At 35.0% G+C, this 24991-nt stretch overlaps 1 protein-coding gene across 4 annotated transcripts in view; it reads left to right on the top strand.

The window, feature by feature from the left end:
• The window catches only part of ERC2 (ELKS/RAB6-interacting/CAST family member 2), a 521548-nt gene that overhangs the window by 15520 nt on the left and 481037 nt on the right, over window positions 1-24991 (top strand). For all 4 annotated transcript variants that reach the window (XM_055710069.1, XM_027805155.2, XM_027805144.2 and 1 more), the window contains one exon: window positions 5174-5976. In XM_055710069.1, the coding sequence (XP_055566044.1) occupies window positions 5320-5976 (657 nt within the window). In that variant the 5' untranslated portion in view covers window positions 5174-5319. The remainder of the gene's footprint in view (window positions 1-5173; window positions 5977-24991) is intronic.

The raw sequence follows: 24991 nt of genomic DNA, 5'->3' as shown, positions 1-24991 counted from the left end.
ATGATGTTATTGTCTCCAGAGGGCAGGTGATGAGATGAGGCAAAAATGTGGAAAATAAACTAAGCTTAAGTCAAAACAGCCACCAGGAAGTATTTTAGCGTGACTGTTTCTTATTTGTTGGGATTTTCAAGGCTGATGAAAGCATGGGGGTTGGGGGAGGGTCCGGTGTCTGCCCCCTGCCCCCCAGCTGAGAATTCATGCTTAATCTTCTGGATTTGTTTGCAATGCAAAATGTTAGTCACAATCATAATGGTTACTTTTAAAGTCATATTTACATTAAAAAGTGTTTTTTAAAGTAAGAAAATATTAAGACAAGTAGATGAGCATATTTTTTGTTCTAGTACTATTAAGCTGATCTGGATTTTAAAACTCAGAATAACCTTTTATGGGAAAATACATGCAGTAGGTCTGCAGTCAGTCATAGACCAGACTGACTGACTGAATCTGGGTAACTTTTTGTCTCAAAAGTTTTCAGGGGGATATAACCTTCATGAGTTTTATTAGAGCTCCTTTGTGCTTGCTACTGCAAGATCTACAGCTTCTGGGCTTCTGTCAAGAGAGAGGGAGGATTGGTCTCTTTAGTTTTGGGTACACTGTTCTTGTCTATACAGCTCTCCTATTCTCCCCATCATATATGAGATTTTTATATTTCCACTTGATTCCATTTATCTTTCTTTCCACTCCTTGCACTATGGTGCATAAGGGTTCAGCAAAAGCATACTTGAAATATTACTACTCTAAAGCAATTGTTTTTCATCCAATATTTGCCCCCCTAAATTAAAATAGTGATATAAAATCAGTTTAGTTTTCAAGATGGAATAATCTGTATCTCACCTGCCCACTCTAAGTTCAACTAGAATTGCTCTGGGTCAGCAGGTTCTATGGGAAGATGGGGAAAGGGATCTTCTCTTTTTTTTCCAGGCAGTAGAAGATGATCTGTGTGGCAATTGTTGAAACCCTGAGGCTGATACTGCTTCTTCCTAATACTGTTTCTTCATGCCTTCTATTCCTGGTGTGTTGAGACAACACAGTAAATCTTCCTGAAGCTAGGAAGGCTCTGTGTATACACAGTAAATAGTAGAAAATGGTGTTAGGTGCCTTTCTCCCCTCTTCCATAAAGCAGTGGTATATGGCTTCTGCTGTGTCTGAGACTTTTCATGGCCGTAACAGAAGACTCAAGGTTTACCCTTGATTATATATATACTTCCAAAAAGCAGACTTTCACATGCTTTCCTTTTTCAAAAGTGTTGGCAAGAAAGCAAGTCTGTATAATTCAGGTTGTAGAAGGTAATGAATTGCAAATTAAAATAGAGATACACTGTAAGAATTTCTTTAAATTGTAGTTACCAGCTTTTGGTCTGTGAGCTACCCTTAGTAGCCTGTGAAAGTAAGAAAACCAAGCATATCGTCAGTGTGCTTGCACTTTCTATGTAGAGGTCTCAATCTTGATTATTTTATGGGGGAAAATAAAGCTAATAATTGAAAATTCTGTGGAGATAATTACATTTCTTTGGCTGGTAGTGTTTGTCTTCTGTTGCTTTCAGAATTTACACAGGCTTATGAAAGTTACAATGCTAAGTCAGTAGGTGAACAGTTTTATTAAAGGAGAAGTCTAGAGAGAAATTAGCCTCCGTTTGCATGAGGGATGGCGATTCCCTTTTTCAGTAGGGTTCAATGATAAGCATTGGAGCACTAAGTGAGAAAACCTCTCTGCTTTGAGATGAAGACTTCTCAAAACCTCACAGAAGTAGAGAAAGGAAGACGGACCACAGCTAGTAAACTAAAAGGCAAACCAAGTATCTAAGAATACATATCAGGGACAAAAACAAAAGGCTAAGGTAGGATATTGAGTGACTCAAAGGGAGAAGCATAAATTACTTGTTTGTCAGACTGTGGCAATGGCAAGGAAAACCAGTATTGATATGATATAGGGGTGTTCTGTACCTGTACTGTTGAGGATCAACAAATCTGGTCCCATCCCCACAACCTGGCCATGTATCAGGTCTGCTGTATCAAAAATTATTTGATTGTATCCAGTTTAAATTGACATTGACAGCTTATGCTAGCAATCTTAGTTTTGCATTAGGTCAGATTTTTTTGGGGGGTGGGGGGTAGGGGAATTGCATCAGTTCAGCAGACAGTTGGTTTTGCTTAGGATCTGCTATGAGCCAGTGGAAGGAAAATGATCTTCAGCTCTGATCTCATGTGAGATCCTCTTTGAAGGAGCAACAGAACTTTCTCAGGAAACTAGAAATATACAAGGGTGGATTTCTCGGAGTGCATTATGAATGATACTTGACCAGAGGATGGCTGGCACTTGAGAATTTGGATGAGCAATTGCATTGCCCCCCAGTGACCATGACAAAATATGATTTTTATTGATCAATGCATTGAAATTGAGATGGCAGAAAAGCTGCACCATTTCTTTGTGGAACAAATCGTGGGTCATCTCTTGAATGCTGGTTGACATCAGAAAAGGGGGACAGGTTTGGGTACTCATGATAAAATGTCAACATTTGAAAAAGCAAATCAGCAAGTTGTATCTGGCTCCTTTAAATCTGTGCACCTTGGGGCTGATGCCAAAACGGCACAGAGTAACTGCTCAGAGACTAATTTTGTCTTTAAGCAGCAAAGGTATTTATTTCGTGCAATGTTGGGGAGCTAGTCGATTCGCACCGGACAAACTAGCTCCAAAGTTTTCAGGTAAAAGTTAGGTATTTTATACAGTTTTCATGAGAGGTTACACAACATCTTTACATACCTACTCATTTGATTTTGACACCTAATCATTCCATTCACAATAGGTGGGATCTAGGTGGAGTAGACCTTTCAATTTCCTTTGTTCAACGATTTCCTGACTTGATGGTCTCCTTACGTCCTTCAGGTGCCCACCTTATCTTTTCTAATTATTCAGAGTACATTCCTTTCTCAACACAAACAGAGCATCACCCAGAGCACTGTACCAAACTCATCCTGACTAATCTTTTATTTTAAGACCTTGTTCTGTTTCAGGCTGAACTCAAGAAGCTTTAAGAGGTTTTCGTGGCTTCAGAAGCTGGATCAGGCTTTTGTCTCTAGAATTAAAAATATTTGTGTTATTAGTTACGTAGTCCTGAAGTAGGAAAGAAAATCTTATGCCTGTCTTCCTAAACAGTTTAAAACCTACATTTTTTCATTGAAGGAGGTACCCCTGCTTTGCTTTATGCATTGCTGAATTGTTTGTACGTGGCAAAAAGTGGTAGTTTTATGACAGAATTACTGGTCTTGTTAACATAGTTTGTGTGGAACCATGTTATGTTAGCTTGTTTGAGTCATTTCTGATGAGGGCAGTGCTTGCATTGAGATGAATTACTTTTAATGGAGCAGCCTGGGTGCAGTATGAAAAGTTCAGTGTTTCCAAATTATCAATGTTGAATAAATACCACGCTTCTATATTTTTGCTGAGCACCCATAGTGGCATTGTCATCAGTGTTTCAGTGTAGTGTAGTGCCATGCCTTCTGCTTCTGAATCTTGTGATTCTTCACACAAGACTCTTGTAACCTCTTGGGAAACAGTCAAAAATTCACAAGAATGGTCACTGTTATAATAGTAGTTGAAATAAGTTGAACAATTTGAAACATCTCAGCTAATTCAGAAACATACTGGTAATGCAAATGAAACAAAAATGCTTTAGACTATGGTGGCTGTTAAATTTATGAAAATGTAACATATACCAAGGAATTGTTGCAATTCATATAAACTGTGGTATATGATAGTGTTGGATAATGAGGGGTCAGTGGAGAACTTGGTATGCTTCTTGTTTGCTGACATTGTTAGTATCCGTAATGTTTTATGCTAATATTGTTGGTGAGGCTTTAACATCCTAAAGGTTATTAATAAATATGACATCAAATCGACCTACTGCCTGTCTCTGCAGCAACACTTTTTTTTTTCACAGCAAATGTAGAACAGATGTTTTAAAACACAGAAATAATGTATCTATAGATAATGAGGATGCCTTGAGGGTATTGTTAACGTACTACATTTGACTGAATCTAACTTTTGTTCTTCCTCTCATTACCTTTGAAATAAATGGTACTGGAGCTGGTTAATGACCACCAATTTAATTAATACCACAAACTTATTGAAATGGTCAGATTTGTTTAAAGAAAAATAATCAGTGGGCCTACCTAATCCTAAAGTCCTATTGTATGTTTATATTTATGCTACGTGAAGTTAATATACTTACTCAAAACTTGGTAAATGTATAATGATAGTGTTGAAGAATTTGAGAACAAAGTTTTGGTCCACATCTGTCTGTTTGGTTAAATAAATTACAAGGATAGTTCTAGCAAAGCAATAATATGATTTCCATAGGGGAAAAAAGAGAATTGTATTTCACAAGCCTTCCTTTTCTAAATGAAAACCTAGGTTATTGTCATGCAGCCTTTTCTTGAGAAGCTTATTAACAATAAATATTAGCAAGCTAGTACTTCATTGAACAAATATGATGTATTGCAACATGGTATTAATTGTTCAGAAGGAAATATTCACTCAAATTAGCTTAGTTTTATTATTAATTTTTCTTACTAAAATATGTTTTTACTGGTTACAGCTGAACTGTACAGCTGAAAGAAACATTTTGTACAGCTGGAAGAAACATTGCTTCCTTCATCTTTTTTCCTGTCCAAAAAGCTCTTTGTTAATCTAAACAAAAATTTAAACCTCTGCCTATTTTCTTGTTCTGTCTTAATCTAATATTATTCGAGAACATACAGAACAGCTGAATTGCTACTTTTATGCTGTCTTTTAAAAATGCAGTATCTTAGTTTGTGTAGTTCTTAAAGTCAACAATGGCTATTTTTTTTCCTTTAATTCCACATGGACAGCCATTTAAGCCCATTAACATAAGGCTAAGATGAGTTTTTGGGCCCATGCTGTTTATTGTGACATAAAGCTTGTTAAATAAGTCAAAATGTCGAGATATTTTCTATTTTGAAATAAATGAACAGTTTATTCTGAATGAAAATAGTTTGAATATACATTTTTAACTAGTCATCCTAAATACAAAATATATAGTAAATTTTATTTTTAAAGTAATTACTCTGGGAAGTGGGTTAGTTTAATTTCTGATGTATGCTGATTACTTATTTTCCATGATGAAAATTTACTTAATTTTGTATCTTTTTTCAGGTCTCTGACTTTGGAGGAACAATAGATTTTTGCCTATTGGAAGAATGCAGTGAAACTGCCAATATTTCTAGCTGGAATTATAAATTTAATATTCAACTTTAGTGTTACTAATTTATTACGAAATAGTACCTCAAAGTAGAAGAAAAATGTATGGAAGTGCAAGAACAATCAGCAACTTGGAAGGAAGTCCCTCCAGGTCTCCTCGTTTGCCAAGATCCCCTCGCCTGGGCCACAGGCGAACAAATAGTGGAGGAGGAGGAGGAACAGGTAAGACGTTATCGATGGAGAACATCCAGTCCCTTAATGCAGCCTATGCAACATCTGGACCAATGTATCTGAGTGACCATGAAGGTGTAGCTTCTACTACTTTCCCAAAGGGCACAATGACTCTTGGAAGGGCTACAAATCGGGCTGTGTATGGTGGTCGAGTCACAGCTATGGGGAGCAGTCCTAATATTGCTTCAGCTGGACTTTCGCACACAGATGTCCTTTCTTATACTGATCAGCATGGAGGTCTGACCACATCTTCACACCATCACCACCATCAGGTTCCTTCTATGCTGAGACAGGTTAGAGACAGTACCATGTTAGACCTGCAGGCTCAGCTTAAGGAACTACAGAGGGAGAATGATCTTCTTAGAAAAGAACTAGATATTAAGGACAGCAAGCTGGGATCCTCCATGAATAGCATCAAAACCTTCTGGAGTCCTGAGCTGAAGAAAGAAAGAGTATTGAGGAAAGAGGAAGCAGCCAGAATGTCAGTTCTTAAAGAACAAATGAGAGTTTCCCATGAAGAAAATCAGGTAAATAATTTTGACAGTTTCTTTGTGTTGGTTTATGGTTAAGTACTTGATGATTTACTTATGGTACTGTATCCTATGCTGGAGCAAGTTTGACATTTACAACAAGAATTGTATGTCTTGATCTATCTGCCTCTGGCTGCTAAACAGTAGGAAAGCACACTAATAAGAATCTGAATGCAGGTTATAATTTCCTTCATGCAGCATTCATTCACATAATAGCTGAAGAGAATGATTGTCGCTATACTTTTTCTTATTTTTGAGACTTTCTCTAGTGCTTTTTTGCAGCAACAGTCTAAATATACTTAGCAACCATTTCTGAAGAGGTAAATGAGCCACCTGTGCAAAAGTATAAATAAACATGCACAGGCATATTGTGTAAGCTGTAAGGCATTTAGCTGTTAAAGTTAGAAGATGTATTAAATCCTCATATGTAAGCTTCTGTAAATCTGTTACAGAATGAAGTTGAAGTTGTCTTTTCAGCAACATTGCAGAGACTTGTGTCTTAGAAAAGAACATCTTGTAAATAAGTATTTTAAATACTTATACTCACATCATAACGTTCTTTTCCCAAAGTTGTGAAAAGATTGAAGTATTTTAATCTGGTTGAATAAAGCTATAAGGTCAAGCTTTGAGACTGTGCTCAAAGCTATACAAAACAGTGGCACAGAATAGATCAAAAAAATTTTTGTATTGCTCTCTCCACACACTTTTTGGCTGCTGGTCTTATTTTAAAGCTGATCCTTTTTAGACCATCTGTTAACTTTCCCCAGACAAAAATGCAATCCTATGTTTCTCTCACTTCCAGATTCCTAATCTAAACTTGTTTGTTGGCAGGCAACAACAAATGAAATTTTTAATTTACTTCCGGCTTTGTGACACCATCAGTGCTTCTTTCCAAACTTTCCACCTCTTAGGCATGTCATGAACCTAAATACCTATGGAACTAACAAGCCTGATAACAGTTACTTTAGCGGGAAGTTGACTGGGTCTTGATCAGGAGTTCAGTACAGCAAATTAATTTATTATTTTTGTGTATCCAGACTGACAGTAATAGTTACTGAATATTTATTTATAGTAGGTGCACTAGGATGCTGCTAGGACCAAAAACATGTTTGATGGAGGTTCTGCTATTCACAAGCCTTACTGGTTAGCTATTTTAATTGTGACGGTTGAAGTAGCAGTAGGAGGAACATCCTAATATACTCTGTTTTGGTAGCCTTTCTTATGGAAATGTCAAATATCTTGTATTGTCATTTGGAATCTAGATCTGGTATTCAGACACTGTCACCTACCAAAGTGGTTATGTGTGGGTTTTTTGGTGGTGTTTTTTTGTTTGTTTTCCTAAAAAGCTATTTCCTCATCTTGAGGGGAAAGTAAATTAGTAACTCTGTTAAAGTCCTCCTATTCATTCATTTCATATCCTTTATTTTTAACAAGTGCTCTTATTTTCCTGTGAGAAGATTCTTCTCTGAGTCTTTTTTCAGATCTATTACACAATTTTTCTTGAGGCGAAGAGACCAAAATGGCTCATGTTCTTAATACAGGTGTAAAATGCATTGATGGTCAATAGTGTTTGCCCTTTTATTCTGTATGTCTCTCCCAAGAATTCCCAACACTCAGTTTGTTCTTTCTAGCTTTGGGTTACCTTTCATTTATTTTTCTTTTACTGCTACTGAGTATTGAACTAATATTTTGATGGAAATATTAATCATACCTGAAGAATCTCACCAGTGGTTATAATCAGTTTCGATCCCAGCTTGTTATGCATGAAGCTAGGATTATTTTCACTTCTGAGTAATTTCATTTATCTCCCTGAATTTCATCTGCCAGCACTTACCTAATTGCCTGGTCTTACAAAATCCTTCTTTGCAATTGGCTTTTGTCTTTACTGCCCTGAATACCGTGTGGAAAATTTTTCATCTTGCTCTTCACCCTGTTCTCTGGGTTCCTTAGGGTATTTCAAACAGCACAAAGCCCAGCCACAGGTTTCAGCAAACTCCGCAGGGGCCTTCTGTTGGTTTTATGACTTGATTGTGGGCTTCTGCTATTTCCTCTCTTGTAATCAAGTATTTATGTATGAAAGGACCATCCCTCTTATCTAATTGCTGCTTAGTTTTCTTGTAAAGCATTTGAAGTGGAGCCTTTCTGAAGGAATGGGTTTGGAAGTCCAAGCTGGCTGTATCAGCTAGTTTGTAAGTTTTGCTTATCCACATGGTTATTGATTCTTTCAAACAACTAATTTCAATTAAAATTATCAAAAAAGCTATAATTTTAAGACTAAAAATGTGATGTGATCCATCACATTTATACTGAAAAGAGATAATCTGTCCTTGTGTATGTGAGGGCTACTGGCTTATGAAATTTATTTTCTTAAAAGCTGAAATGTTTCTTACTGAAGCATTAAAATTTTGGATTGGCTGTGTGTGATGAAATTGACCCTGAATGGGGGCCCTTAGTCTCATAGCCAACTGTAGGAACTCGCAGGAGACTGAAGAAGGGCAAATCTAGCTGCCGGCCAAAAGAAAAAGAAAGAGGGGGGGAGAAAAAAAGACATGCATGAATGAATTACAAGTTTGATATTTTTTGTTGCAGTTTCTGGGAAAATATATTATGAACAAATAGAATTATTTGTAAATGTTATTAATTGCATTTTTAAAAAATCATTAACTATTTCTAAAACCTAAGGAATGTAATGGAAAAATATCAAAAAAGGACTAGCCCTTAATATGGATTTGTCAAGAATAATGTCAAACAAGTCTGATTTTCTTGGATGACAGGAAAATGAGCATTCTGCATAAGAGAAAAACAGTAGTAACGTTGACATTAGGAGAACTTTCAACATCATTTCAGAAGATTTTCATCAGCAAGCTGGTGGGAAGTATATGAGATTAAATTGGTGTTATACAGATGCCTATCTGATTGGAAGACTGTCAAGACTGTAATTATCAATGATTCATGGTGAGATTGGAAAGATGTCTAGCAGGATTTGTCATGTTTGGGGCTTTCATCTCTGTTCTGAATGATGGATATGTATTACACACCCATGTAATGTCAAGCTGGGAAGGGTTAAAAACATTCTGGAAAATAGGATTATAAATTAGAACAAACCAGGCAGACTGAAGAGATAGTCTGAAAAAGTAGAATGTATTTCAACAGAAAATTGATAAAAATTAAACCTTTTGGAAGCAAAAAGAGACCCATGAGGAAGTTTATGGACAATAAGTTGGATGTTCCTGATTTTTTCAAGATAATTTCACTTTTTAAAATGTATGCTTTGAGCAACTGTACTTTGATATTACAAGTAAAGTTGTCTCGTCTTCCTTTTCTTTATATTTTTTGACATATTTTTCTTACAGCACAATTAGTAGTATTGTATACATGCTTTGATTATATATATATATATAAGGGTAGGAAATATTCTACATGTTTTTTAACTATTGAAAGTGATTCTTCATCTTGGAATCATCCATTTGCAATGTCTTAATTGGATTTTGCATTTCCCCCCCCCCCCCCCCCCCCCGCCCCCCCCAGTAGATAGTTACTCTCTCTAAAGTTGCTTGAATGTATTATGCAGAAAAGTTAATGTAGCAGGTTTCAATGAAGAGCAGAAGGCTGTGAGGTGGAAAGAACTGGGAGGACACAAGAAACTATTCAGCAGTATTGATTCCCAGGATTGTTGCCTGTCTGTCAAAATGAGGGATGACTAGCTTAGCTGTTTGGATTAGCTGGTTCTAAGATAATGTTTATGTTTATCAATTGACATGCTGCTTTTATGACACTGCAATAACTGCACTAGATCCTGTGATGTGTTTTAAATAAACTGTAAACTCAGTTGCACAACATGTCCCTTTTCCCTACTTATAAATGTCATTATTTAATACTACATAATTAATACAAAATTAACCACTGCGTGCAGCGAACAGTGGCTCTTTTTCATTCATGATATGTTTACATGTTGGTTTTGGAAATAAATGGTGAGTTTGATCCTTTTTTTTTATTTTTTTAACTTCCTTACAGAAAACCAGGTAACTTTAATTTGCTTAATGTGTTCTTTGAAAACATTTTGTAAATTTTGATCTTCTTTTGAAGTTTAGTTCCTGTCCTGATACTGCAAGGGTTTGCTTCTGATTAATGAGATGAAAAGGATAAAAAGGATAGTGAATAGTTCTTCTAAGAGGTTCATAGTTTTGTATACAAAATTGTTCCTTGAAATATTTTTAATATATTTGTAGCAATATGAATAACTCAAAGATGCTGCAATTCAGAGACTAGAAGTGATAAAATAATCGGTAGATAAGTATATGTGTATTCATAATTTCAGGACTGTGAGTAGCTACTCAATGTTATTTCATATGCTTTTCATTTTTACTTTGTTTCATGATGTGTATCAAGTAGAACAGTAAAAGAAAATACACTAAGAAATACTGTGAAATTTAGTTCCTTTTTTTTGCATTAGTTAAACTGTGTTCAAGGTAAAGCCTTGATCAGGCTAATATATACATTCTTTAAAAAAAGAAACAAAAAACCCCAACCCAAACATACCATGTACTTATTTTGCTTTCTGACATGCTAAGTACACTCTTACAAGGCAGGGAGATGACAAAAACCTCAGGAAGCAAGGGCTATAATTGAATTTGCTGTAACTTTGCTAGCTTATCTGGGATCTAGTCGGTGGAGTTAAAGAAATATTCAAGAATTGTGTATTGTTTATATATACATGTAAAACTAAATGTAGTTGGAAAATATTATGTATTAATATGGTCTATTATTATATATGCTTAAAGAAGCTTTCCAGTTTTTAACTTTACCAAATGGTTTCCATGGCTGGGATCAACCCTGCCTGCTTCCAAACTGGACAGTCCATTGCTTAGATCCTGTTGGCATCCTCTAAATGGAAGTCAAAGGAAGCTGAAGATCTGTAATCTCCTTGCTGTGTCCACTTCTGAGATTACTTGTCTTTTTTTGAGGCATTTTTGTTTATGTCCATTGAAATTCTGGAGGTTTGATCCTAGTGGAATATGCAGGGAGTTGCCAGCATTGAGTCTTCAGCTAGAGTTCCCATTTAAGTGTTTTCTTCCTTAATATGGATCAAAGTCTGCACTTGACTGCTGCTTGGAAAGGTGGTTCTCCATTGTTCCTAAATACCAGAACTGGTCAGAGGACTTTTTGGTGCTATAAATACCTTGCAGCCTGTCTCATTTTCTGTGTGTAAATGTGTGCAACACTACAAATCTTAAAGTTTATTGTGAATGTTTATGAAGTACAAGGTTACATACAAATGGTAAAGCTAGTAACCTAAGAAACAGAAATGTTCTGTTCATGTTTTACTATGCTTCCTGGGTATGTTATCACATTAATAAACTAGTAAGAATAACAAAAATTTACCCAATTCTCTTTTTAAGTATGTCTCTTTTTGAGAAAAAGTATGTTTCAATATTTCCAAATCAAATTTGTAATATAGTATTTATGACCAGTGAAAGTATCTTTTAAGATTTTTTTAAAAGTCACTAGGTTCAGCACATTCATTCACCATATTTTCTGTTTTTCACTGTACTGTTTCCTGCTTTCTTCAGCTGTTTTTTAAAATACTTCTGTCTTAAGAGCTGCATGCATATTTGTCAATTTTATTTTGGATGTTTTCACAGTCGTCTTCATTTAAGTTCATGTACGTTGATGGCAATTTAGGTAAGTGCAAAATATTTCTCCTTTACTTTTTTTTTAAATGAGACAAAGTGCTTAAGCATTTGAATGTGTGGAATAGATTAATTATTTATTGTAGAGCAAAACTTCATTATCTGAAAATGAAAGTGTAATGAAACAAAATTACTGATGTACTTTTTTTTTCTAATTTCAAAATAAAAACATTTCTGTCAAATGGGAAGAGGCTAAATAGCAGGATTTTCTGCTGAGGGATAATGGTATATAGATGGTACAAAGCAGAGTGAATAAGCCATACCAGGAGGATGTGTGCTGGCTCTTGTGCTGCTGTTGCTGATGATGAAGAAAGGCTACTGTCTCTTTCCACTCTCCACCACAGAGCTAAGGGGATGGTGATAATGCTGCAGATATTCAAGGAAATTTTGAGGAAGCAATAACCCAAAAGTTTTTAAAGAGTGAATGTAGAATGTAGTTACCAAGCTTTTTTCAGATTTAAAAATCTCACAGTTAAAAAAAAAAAAAAGTAAGTACTGATCTAGAAAAAGAATAAGGGGAATATGTCCCTCTAAGTGTGCAAGTACTTGTTTAGTCTTGACTGAAGCTTATTGGTAGTGTTCTGGTTTGGATAATAGTTTCTACTATACAATGTATATATGTGTAATATTAGTTTAAGGGGTATGAAAATTGTATTATTTGTTAATGGTTCTTTGGAAAGGATATTAATAGCAAGTTATATCCTTTTGTGCATTTGTGAGATATAGAGACATCTGAGGAAAGTAAACACAGATTTTATGTTCTGTTCCCCCCAGTATTTGAAAAATATAAGGAGCATGAATTGTAGTCTCTAGGATGTGCTGTGTATAACTGTCAGCTGAAGGAGCACTATTACTATATTTCAAACAAAAGGTACTTTATTCATCATGTTGGAATTAAAAGTTGTTGAAAAACTGATTTAAACTTAAAAGCATATGAGCAAAATGCTTACTTTAGTCAGTTGGGTCAATTTTTTTTTGGTGTTTTTTTTTTTTTTTTTTTTTTTAATGCAGCTATAGGTTGTTCCCAATTGTGCCAGTGCCAAAGTGCTAATTTTCTGAAAAAAAATGCTGGAAATTACTTCTGAATTTTCTATGATCTGAAGTGGGAGAGAGAAAGGGAAGGCAATACTGAAAAAAAGAGATGAGTCATTCCTTTCTCATTGCACGTTTTTAGTCTTTACTATTGCAGTCACTTCCTCATTTTGGTCCTTTAATCTTGAATTTTCTGAGTTCCTAGTTTATCTACCAGGCAGTTGATAATGATATATTCTATTAGCCTGTAATAGGGAGCTCTGTCCTCTAGGCTATTTCTCAAAACCAACTCTTTTGGCTGTGCTGTAAGGCATTATTTTTATTTGGTTTATATTTGCATATAATTTAAAAATAAGTTTTCATGAAACTTGCTAAATTTTCTCTTTTCTGTTATGTTTCTGAGTTTATAAGATGCATTTCAGCTTGCATCAGGGTGAGGGGAGATGTTATGATGGGACCTTAACTTGTTGATCACTGATTAAATTTTCTTGTGAGTTTTTTTGTGTGTCTGGGAGCTATGGTTTGTTAATGTCATGCAGAGTCAGATTCTGACTTTACCTGTCATTTGCTTTGTTCAAGGTGTCTAGTATTCTTGACTACAGAACTGTGTATTTCCCTGGTGCTGTAGAGTCAGTCCTAAAAGCTGTCAGTTGCAAGATGTGATTTGCTACATGAATTTATTGCTAGAATATCTGTCAGTTGAGTTAGCAAAGAAAGTAGCATTTGGGAGCCCTTGGCATATTTTATGGAGGATAACATTGATTCAAATTGGATTGCCTGTAGCAGGAGCAAATCACTCTTATGAATTTAGTAATTTTAGAGTGTTTGGCCTCTGGGGTGGGGAAACGGTATTTACTTTTTGAATTTCCTTAAGCATCTGCCACAGTATAGTTATTGCTCTTACTTTTCATGTTTGGAGATGATATACAAAGCTAACAAAACACATGTGAAAAGGTGGCGGTAGAATTCATGTGAAGTGCTCTTCAAACACTGAAGGGAAAAGAATAGATGATGTTTTTCCCAAAAGGAAAATCCTGAGGCAAATCAATGCAAATAATTTGGTGTTAGAGGCTTGGAGAACACTGAGGTCTTTTAAGGTAATCTCTATTCCAGTTCCATCTACAACTGAATGAGAAGTCTTTACCACATCACATTTCTGTAGAAGAAAAGCAAAGATCAGCAGATGCTAGAGAAAAAGCCTAACACACATTGGGATGCAGCTTCAGAGCAGCAGGCCCTAAAACAAGGTCTGCTTTTTGCACCGGCTCAGGTTTTCCATTTAACCGACTACAATGTTAATTGTACAGAGTACAATTCTCACTGCAGAATCCATATTTGAATTGAAAAAAGACTAACATAGAAAGAGGCAGGGAGTTGTGCTTTGAAAATTAAATACTGCCTATATACTTTGTTTGAAATTATACGTAAACTGGTGTTGTGTAGCTCTTTCGCTTTGTAGGCAGAAAGTCTGAAAGAATAGTCCGTTAGTGTGAACTTTTTCCTCTGTGTGATACTAACTCCAGATAACTAATAGTTGCTGATAGTGTCACTTTCTTAACTCTTAACAGTGAAGAAATGCTTACATATCATGCTGTAGTATTACCGCTAGATACAGTAGAATGTGGAGGTGAAATAGTTGGGTTGCTACTTAAATATTGCTATACCAAAGCATTAATAAAACATTTCAATACAAACTTGAAAAACTGTTTGAAATCAACAGGTCTGTGATAAAATCCAATTGGTCTGTTGAAAGAGATACATAAATATACACATACGTATGTATATGTAAAAAATTACATATGTTGAAATATTCAGAATGTTTTGCATTCAATGATGATATTAAATTCCTTCTGTGTCAGAATTTTCTACTGTTTTCTGAGTGATAGAAACTAAGCTGGGTCTCTCAGTTTTGAGGGAAACCAAAATTCCTGATTGCCCTTTATTCTACAGCCCAAATTCTATTTCTTTCCATATCACTCTGATAATATACCTCCTTGTCAGCATAACACTCTAAAATATGCAGTATATGTTACCTACATAAAAACTATTTTAAATAAAGGTTTGTACCATGTTTGACGTTAACATAGATACATCTAGGTACACCTTATATTGTTTTAGTTGTTCAGATATGTATTGTAAAAGAACAAAACAAACTCATGACCCTTTTATATTTCTGGAGATGGTTAATACTCCATGAAAATTACAATATACCACTGCAATGAGACTATAGTATACTGGAAATCTGAAGTTCTTCCTACAAAACTTGTGTTCAGAAGAACATTGTATTGTATGCTAGTATATGTTTTACTAGGAAGATTCTGATACTTGAGAGTTTTGGCATAATGTTTAATCATTGGTTAACAAAAACTGCTTAGAGGGCCATCAGCCTCTTGTGGATGAAATGAATTTATTTTCATTTTATATTATTATTTTAGTATATTTATTGTTTTACTTGTAAGAATGTATGGGTTAACTATATGTTAGTTTGGTTAAAATGTGGAAATAACTGAGGTGCATAATTGCATAACTGTGTATGAATAATCTAGTACTTTCTTTACACTAAAGAGATTTTTGTCTTCAGATTCTCTAGTGAAGTTAAGGAAGGGAGGGGGGAACTATAGAGTAGAAAGCACAAAAGTTGCTTAAGAAAGCAAACCCAGGCATACTTTATCCTGTTCAGGCAGTTCATCCCCTGAAGAGGGAGAGCTGTCAGAACGAGAATTTGAGCAATTAGACAGGAATACTCATGATAAGCTTTTCCACCTGAATACACTCTGTTATGCTGACTTCAGGATGGCAGAATGAACAAGCAGTGCCAGTCTGGCAAAGTCCAAGAAAAATTACTTCTAAATAATATTTTAAAGAAGAGGGTTTTTTTCCTAAGTATATAGGTATAACCATAAAATGTGAATTAAAGCCATCAGTATGTTAAATAGGTAGGGCATTATCCTTTTCAGAACTCAAATCTTGTGTAAAGCAGTGCTTTGCCATGTAGAGGAGTGGTGCAATCAATGGCTAAGCATAGAATGGAATATCAGAAAGAAGATTTTGCAAATTTACAAGAAACCAAAATTATCTTTAGGAATTTATTTTCCCATACTTGTTTCAACTGGAAACTTTATTTTTTTGTATAATGTCACAGTTCTCAGATGAAAGCGGTAACTCAATCCCATTGGAAACCATATCTAAAAATCTATGGTTCTAAAAGTTTTCTAAGCGTTCGTTTCCCAGGTGTGTCCCGTTGAGTTATTTGGTTTCCAAACACATGAGTTAGAATCTACTCCTTTTTTGATATCCTTGAACTAAGCTTTCGGAATAACTCAGGGGTAAAATATATAAAAAAAACTTGGTCCCATATTTGTTAAGCATTTTACAGCAAACTGTGTTATGCAGTGTGGCTTTATTAATATTTCAGATATTTTAACACATCTCCATTAAAAAAAAGAAAGTATAACAGGAGAGAAGTAGTTTGGAAATAAGAAAGCATCTTTGCCTTACACCAAATTCATTCCCAACTTCTATTATTGTTCTCTGTGGGTGTGTTCCTCTCCCCGCCTCATCATCTTTCTCTGCATTTTCTGTGTGTATCTGCCAGTTTTGGAGAATGTTGCTCTTGTCCAGCTGGCACTGTTTATTTCATGATTACTTTTTCAGTCCTCTTGTGGGTGCTAGATAACTGAAGTTTGTGAAACTCAGCATTATATGTATGCATTTTTGACAGAAGTTCCATAGTGTGTAGAATTTTCATCTTTACGTTCTGGTGAAGGCTTATTCTTAATAGCTTTCAGGGCATTATTTTACCTTTTGGACATCCGTTCAGTAAAGAATGTTTCACTTCAGTTTTGTTTAATTTAGATTCTACTCCCTGTGTCATGTGACAGTATTTCCCCACTATTTTAGTTCCCAGACCTGAAAGTTTATCTGCTTTGAAAAATGTGTGTGGTTTAATGTCTTCTGACCTTTGCCATCTCATTCTTTTTCTGCAGAACTTTGCATCTTAGTGGGAGGGGTCACAGAGCACTTGCAAAGTCATTTTATTTCTGTGCCAACCAGCAATCTCACACATTCTCCTGCTGCTTTTCCCAGTAGTTGTCATTAGAATTTGTATGTCAACATAACATGCTACATTAGGGACGAAATACTTAGTTGTATGTTTTTTTTTTTTCCTGGGTTAATTTTCAGCTGGATCACTTCCCTGACTCCTCATACCTAGTCATGTGTTGGTATAAAGCAGGTAGAGGGTTGAGTGGCTAAGAGTAGGAGACAAAAGCGGGATCTCAAACTCTGGCAGCAGCTCAGATTCTGCTGCTGAGCCTTTGTGTTACTGAGACTTGACTGCCTTTTGCACTTAAGAAATGTCTTGAAAAAAAGCTTGAATATCTGTACTATACTACAGTCGTCTTTTGTTTCCAGACATACCTCAATGCGTACAGAGAATAATATTTAGACTACTTTAGGTATTTTGTGCTTGCATCATGAGGAAATGGTGAATACTGATATTCTTGTGACTGCAGTATACAACACAATTTGCCATTGAGCTACATTGTCTTTGGCAGGTCAGCAGTGCATTTTAGCTGTGATGTCATCTTTGGTGTTTGCCCTGAATGCCTTATTTTCAAATATCCATACATATATATATATTTTTTATTATTTTATCTTGATATGATCTGAGGGGTTGGGTTTTTTCAGTGACTTGATTAAGATCAGTCTTTCTCTACTACCATGGGAATATTTGGGTGGTTTGTTTTTTTTTTTTTTTTCTTTTTAATCCTGGCTTAATAGTGTCTAAAACAAATTTAGTTCTTTCAGCTTTGAAGGCTTATTTTCCTCATGCGTTTTCTTTCTAGAGCTAAGTAATCATCCATTCTTAATAATTTTCTTAACAGATGAGGAATTCTAAAATGTGCAGAAACAAATAGTTTTTAAAGCAAAAGAAATCTAGTAAATAGATTTTGTTATGAAATGTATCCTCTTCCTCTCATTTTATTGCTTGCTTTATTTTTACCAGATGGTAGAAGATTCTGGAAAACACTTAACAGGGTTTGCTGCTGTTCTTGTTTTTAATTCAGCTCGCAAAAGGCTACTGGGTGGATTATGTGTGATCAAGAAGAGTGAGTTAATTTATATAAACTTCTTACTTACACCATTTACACATCTTACAAATTCAGTATTATCCTGCCCTTTTCTGTTGTGCATTCAGCTGTGACAATGCATTTTCTTAGACTCTTTAAATTTAAAGCCTGCAGTGTCTCGAGGTAGTAATTCTGCACTCTAGAGCATGGCTACTCACCTACTTTTCCCAGATTGACAAGCTCAAGCATTTAAATATCAGTGAAAAGGAAACACAGTTATTCTTTTGGCGCTTTGAGTAGCGCGGTCGTTATAAGCAATGTTTCCTTCTATTTCACTGTGCATAAGAAAAATTGTACCAAACATTGGTTGCAACTGAGAGGATAAAACGCTTTGGCGTGAGGAGCCATGTAAAAAGGCAAGGTTTCCAGTTTGCCAGACATTTGTCCTTCCCTTTTCCCAAATAACTGTGCTCCATGAGCGTCCTGCGCAGTACTGTAGGATCAGGTTAACTGAAACAAGCAATAATTTGGGAACACGGACAGGGACATAATGAAGGACTTCGTAAATATTTCTAATCAAAATTAGAAAATTTGCTGTTGTCTAATCAAAATGTGTTTACACTGCCTTCTTTACAATTCAGGAAAGAGCAACATCCCTTTCCTGATTGTTTGGAGCAAGTCTCTCTTCTGTGTCAGAGTGAATTTACCTTCTAATAAATGAATATGAGAAAATAGATGACATCAGTTTATGTTGCTGCTTAAACATGAATTTTCAGATATAAACAGATTGTTTAAATAATAATTGAAGTTCAATAATGCAATAAATTGAATAATTTCAATAATAAATGAAATCAAGGCTTTTTTGACAGGAAAAACTTAAAATCTAGTGATTATAAGCTATAAATGGGGAAAGAAGAATTTAATGCAAATTCTGGGAAAGCGAAAACAGTATTAATTAAAACCAGTAAAAAAATCCACAAAACCACCCCCCCCAACAATCCAAAAGACAAGAACTGGTATATAAAATAACTATGGCTTGATGTTCCTTGTTGTTTTGAACACTAAGAAGTGTAATTGTTTAACTAAGGCTCTAAACAGCATGCAGCAGATGAACATTTCTGTTATAAAATTATTCTGAAATTATGAAATGTTAGGCTTTAGATGTGAGGCAAGAAAACCCAAATGAAATCAGTAAAGTAGTTTACTTTTGAGATTAAGAAGTGGTTCTGTCTTTGTGCATGAATCTTGCATTTCCTACGGTTATTATAGGAGAACACGGAAGGTGGACCTGTGTCACCTGCACAGGCAAGCAATGAATTTTAGATCAGTACATTTACTACGGTTAGATACTAGTGCAACATACTAACATACTGTTAGATGATAGTGCAGACCATACCATTAAAGAGAACTTCATAGTTCAGGACTGTTAACGAATTGCTTTGCAAAGCCACTTTCTTTTGCTTTTCTGTTAAATTTTAGCCAGAAGTTGATTTTTAGACCAATATGTATTGCGACTCTGCTATTCTGTAGATAAAACAATAGGTAAATTACAGGTTGTTTCGGAAAGGAGACGATTTCCTGTAACACCAAGTTTGGACAAAGCTTAATTTCAAGAAAGTATACTGAAAAACTTACTTATGCTTCCATGAACTTATCTAAAACAAATGAGAGAAGAAAAAAGGTGGGAATTCAGGAGAACCCAGCAGTGGCTTTGGCAGATTGCGTAGACAGCAACGCTCAACAATTCCAGTATCACTTACAATAGTGTGCAAAGGTAGGTAGGTAACTGTACATGTTTCTGCAGCTCACAACCCCATTTACCAAATTGGCAGATAAAAATCTTAAGGAAAATAGATCAGTTTATGACTAAAGAACAAGCATACATACACCCGCCTGTTTGCTGTACTTGTATTTTAAAATTTTGCCTATGTACAACTGCATTGTTGATCTTTGCATTTCAAATTGATAACTCTTGCATATGAAGCAATTCTCCTGATCTGCCTACATGTTACTGAGATGACATAGTTCTTTCATTTAATATCTTTCCATTTTCTGCTATTTTTCTTGTGGTTTCTTTTGCTTCAGCAGTTTACTTTTCAAATTGAATAGTATCCAAGGAATAAGTTAAGTGATTCTGAACATAGTTTTCTGTATTGCTATTCTATTTAATTTGTTTTCCTTTAAGCTGGGCAAAACCTGAATGATGCAGCAAACTAAAAAACCTTAGTAATCGTTCCTAGTGAAAGTGGAGTGTTTCAGTTCTTTGTACAGAAATAATTAAAATAATTTAACTGTGCTCTACCAAGTATGTAAGAAACAAATGTTGTAGATGATGACTACATTTCTGTGAATTGTGGTGGCCTAATTTCAGAAACAAAAGCCCCTGTACAGCAGCTGAAGAAGTTCATGCTGTGTTGTATATGGGCAGCTGGAAATACTCACGGAATAAACATATGCTTTTTTCTGTTTTTACCCTGTTGGATCTAGTGTAAAACTTGAAGTTCAGAAACCCTGTTGTCAAACGTTTCATAGCTTCCAAGTATGTTAATTTCATTCCTGTGTTGCTTTGAATATGGATCTCTGCCATGAAATCGATTAATTTGCCTTCATCAATCACAAAGAGTATTTTTATACTTTAGTGACCAAGGCTTCGATTTTTCTGGTGTGAAATACCGCATCAGCTTTACCTCAGCTCAGACTATGATTCTCACTATTTTAGTTACGTGGATTCTTGCTGTGCTGTAAGGGATTTCATGATTAAATATCAGCAAAACTGAACCCAAATCTGACCTTTAAGACTACCATAAATTTTACTAAATAAATATTCCCGTTAATCTCTTACTAATATTTTTCTGTATTTAAAAGGTCAAAATTTAATGCTTTATAGTCATCAATTTAAAAAAAAAAATGTATCAGGAGATTTCATATCAGTAGAACACAATAACAGTGATTGTGCCTAAAGGAATAAAAGAAATACTTCTTTTGGTGTATCTGATTCCTTACTGTTAATTTCAGTTCCATATTTTTTCAGTTATAGCTGGTGATCTAGAATCATTCTGTAAAGTAACTCAGTACCTTCAAAGTGAAAGATGCACTTTCAGGCCCCGCTTCTACAATGTCTGTCAGTTCTAGTTCTGAACTCTGCACTTAGTAGTGAAAAAAAATATTTATAAAAATTATCTTTAATGGCAGTTCTAATCCAGTAATAAAATTAAAGGAAGGTGGTGGCCACTGGTGCCAACTGGTAGGGGAAAAATATTTTTTGAGAGATTGAGACAAACAGCCCAACTATTTCTGTCACAGGGAGTAGGATGCATATGGGGGAAAAGATTCTTTTGAGGAATCACACTAATCAGAATCACAGGATCAGTTTTGAATAGGTAAAGAAGTCTGGCTATTAGTAAATATCTGTAATTCCTAGATATAATGCTCTATCTGGCATCAGAGCTATAGTCTAAATATTAATTTCAACCTAGGTATCATTTGGACTGGTTAGTCTTCTGGCTAGCATATGGACATATTGATGGATACTGTGCTTGATAAGCTATGTCTGCCGCTTTTCCAGTTTGTTTAAATCTAGTTAATAAGGTTGACTTAGAACAGTTGTGGATTTGCTCTGCGTTGTGGGCTGTCCCTTTCCTTCTCTGCAGGGAGCATGGAATGGAAGAATGGGTTAATTTTGCTGCAACCTCACAAGTTGATTTAGATGTTAGATAATTTTTAATTTTAATAAAAAACATCTTAAAGTTGAAGGAGTAAACTGTTTTCCCTTCAGAACGTTGGGCCAGTAATTTCTTTTAACTGAGTATGAGAAACCAAGACCTGAAAGGGAAATAGCAATAAAAAGATAAACTACCATGCATTTATTAAAATGTCTATTAACAAAAGCACTAAGAAAATTTGCATTTAAGAGTGGGTAATGCAAGCTGATAAATTAATTAACAACTAGAGAATGCAATATTCATTGTTAATTTTGTTTTTATTGACTTTGACAATTATCAGACTTGCCTTTTCATAGAACAGGTAAAGCAGCTATGAAAAAGGTATTTAATGCTCTTAAAATACATATTACTGTTTAGGCTGCTGTTCAAACAAATAGTTCCATGCTGTCCCTACTGTTTAGCTGTATTTAAAAGCATGCATTCTGGGAAATGTTTTGTTCTGTTTGATTCTTTGCTTTTAGGAGGCTGTTTATAGTCCACCAGTTTAGTTTAGCATTTCCCGTGTTTAAAATCAGAGTTTATTTATGCTTTTAGTTACTTAAGCCGCCGAATGTTCAATAGTACAGATACAGTGTAGTCTAAATTCTTTGGCCACTATTAATATTTGATCTGTAGTTGCATCTTGGTATATGTTGTAATCTGAGTCACATTGAGGATATACTGACTGACTTCTGATTTATGCCTTGTACCTGATTTTTCCATGGATGAAGAATAGAATATACTTAAAAGTAATAATAAACCCCACCCCCCACGAGCTAACTTCATATTAGTTTTTAAACAATTTATAGGTAACCTTGTCCATGTCTTCTCTTTCAAATGAAATATTATCTGCAAAATATAAATACAGGTTGAGTGTAGGACATGTGATGGAGCCAAAATTAACAGAGGAATTTAGCTTAGCACAGTAATTCATAGGTCTACTTTAATTTTTAGGCGCCCAACACTTTTTCTATGTATCTCTTTCTTTATTCTTGTGTGTAGAATCCATGATCAATAGCTGTTAAGGGACCAGCAATTCCCTTCCTATTGTCAGCAAAATACCTTTGCAATAATTGGTCACAGTTCCTTTTATTATGCTCTTTCTGGTCCTATGAAATTTTCATTCTTGGTTGTGCAGGGGCAAAGCTTTAGTGTGTTTCCTCTAATGACTTTTACATATCTCCCGTTTCCCTTTAACAGCTTTATTAATGAATAACTCAATAAAATAATTGGAAGTTCTCTGAATATCTTAATGGAATTGTGTCTTTACCAACAAGGTGAAAGAAATACCTGTTCTCTGAATAGAATATTCCATACTAATTACTACACTGTATCATCTCTGACAGATACAGGTCAGATTCCTTGGTAGTAGGGAGAATTTTTAACCATATGGTTATGATTATAAACTATGACAAAGAATGTCTTGCACTATTTTCCTCCTTTCATATATGCACAATAGGGCCTTTAGGACCACAGTACTCAAAGCTAACAAAAATTTCAAGGGAGAGGGGACCCTCTGCCCAGTTCTCTTTTAGGATGAAAGCTGCAGTGTACTTTTTATCACAGATGTTTTCTTACAAGGTTTTTTAGCTCAGCAGTGGCCAGTGCACAATTTCTCTATTTCCAATTGGGTCCAAGACACAGCTGTTGCAAACCTATGTGCATCCAGTTTTCCGTGCTGCAGGAAGTCATTGTCTAGGATTCAGACCAGTATATTTAGCTATCATTGTCAACACATGAATGGGTATAATTTAAAATATATAATTGAAATATCAACTTATTGTGGCCACTTATTTCTAATGGAAGTTAATGAAGCAAGTGCAATTGGAAACTTTTCCCCATAAATGAGGTACTGTTACCCTTTATGGCTCTCTCCTTAGACACTGAATCATAACAATTTAAAAAATCTCTTGAATTCAATATGCTGCTAGGAAAGGAATGTTTTACTTGATTTTTTTTTTTCAGTCTTAATCAGATAAAGGCTGTTTTTGTTTGACCAACTTCTTAGTTATGCCTGAGCATAACTAGCTTCCCTTTGATAACAGAATTCCATCAATATCAACAAATATACAAAAGGTCTGGAATAGCTGCTGATTTGGCAAATTTGAATGCCTTTTCACATTCCTTAAAGCATATCTGTTCTTCCTTATGGTGACCTACTGTGTTTTGTAAGCTGAAACATGAACATGTCAAAGTATAAGTGAAATACCGTTATTTGCAATGAAATGGAACAAAATAGTAAGATGTATCTTTTGACACTTCTCAGAAAATCACCAAAGTATGGAAGCTTTTCAGTTGAAATCCAGTTTTACATTTGCTATTTTGACTCTGATCTCTCTAATGCTCTTTGCTTCCATTTGGTATTGCCAAAGGCTGCCAACCATCTGAGTCTTTCTTTACAAGAGTAAAAATATCTTGTCACTCAGAAGTAGCTGAAAACTGAGTTACGCTTCCTTTATTGAGGAAACCAGCAATCTAAGGTGTTTTTGTTTGGTTTTGGCCATATGTTTCCCTGACCGAGTCTTGTGTGATATACCTCTTTTATTCTCTAAACTCTTATGAGATGGAAGATCTTGTTTTGTTGAAACTTTAAAGATTTTCAAATTTTGTGTAAAAATTCTAAATAGTGATTTGGGCTCGGGTGGCTGCTGTATTGAACAGCTACAGAGAGTGAAAAGGGGTGTCTTGAATTTTTGTAAGAAAATACAGATCTGTTCTCTTTGGAACAAGTGTACAAAGCAGCATCCACATTACGAAATGTGCAGATCTGAAACAAGCTTCCCTAGGAGAGACGGGTGAACACTTTGGGACAGCAATGACACTGAAGTCAGGCCTGGGACATCTTCTAAAGGAGCCTGTAAAATAAACAGTTTCTCTGCAATTACTTATTGGTAACAACAGCATCTCAGAAGTTATGCATGGTTTTAAATATGCAAACATGTTTAAATCTACATTAAATCTGATGTAATAGAAAATAGCTGAACTGCATATAATCTGAAGTAACTTCCAAAAGCATATCTTGAGGTTAGGAAGTAACTTCATCCAAAGTTACCCTATTTCTTCTTTCCAGGTTTACATTTGGAAGTAACTGGAATATGTTAAAGATGATTCCATCTGTGGTTTAGGAGAAAAAAAAAAAAAGTCACAGATCAGCACTCTTATAAAGACAAATAAAATTTCTGCTTACAGCCCTGAAATTGTAGTTCTATTTTGTTTTTAAACAAGAATTTAAAGGATTTTACACTCTCCATTTTAAAGTATGCATGATTTTTCTGAGAAAACTTTGATTTTATGAACTAAAGCATAATCTATAGACTTAAAAATGATACTTCAGTGCGTTCTGGTTGTTAACAGAGAAAACAGAAAAAGATTTAAAACTATTTTAGTACAACTTTCTACCTGTGCATATAGGTATAGAGTTTTATACATAGTAAAAATAAACTAAGAGAAAATGTAAAACAATGTGAGAAAAATAAGTTGTCTATGTTTATGTATAGCGCATTCATTAATAGCATAA

Source organism: Falco cherrug, chromosome 4 (assembly GCF_023634085.1).
Source record: "Falco cherrug isolate bFalChe1 chromosome 4, bFalChe1.pri, whole genome shotgun sequence".
Taxonomy (NCBI): Eukaryota; Metazoa; Chordata; class Aves; order Falconiformes; family Falconidae; genus Falco; species Falco cherrug.
The sequence above is the reverse complement of the archived record's forward strand: the minus strand, read 5'-3'. Positions and strand labels throughout refer to the sequence as shown.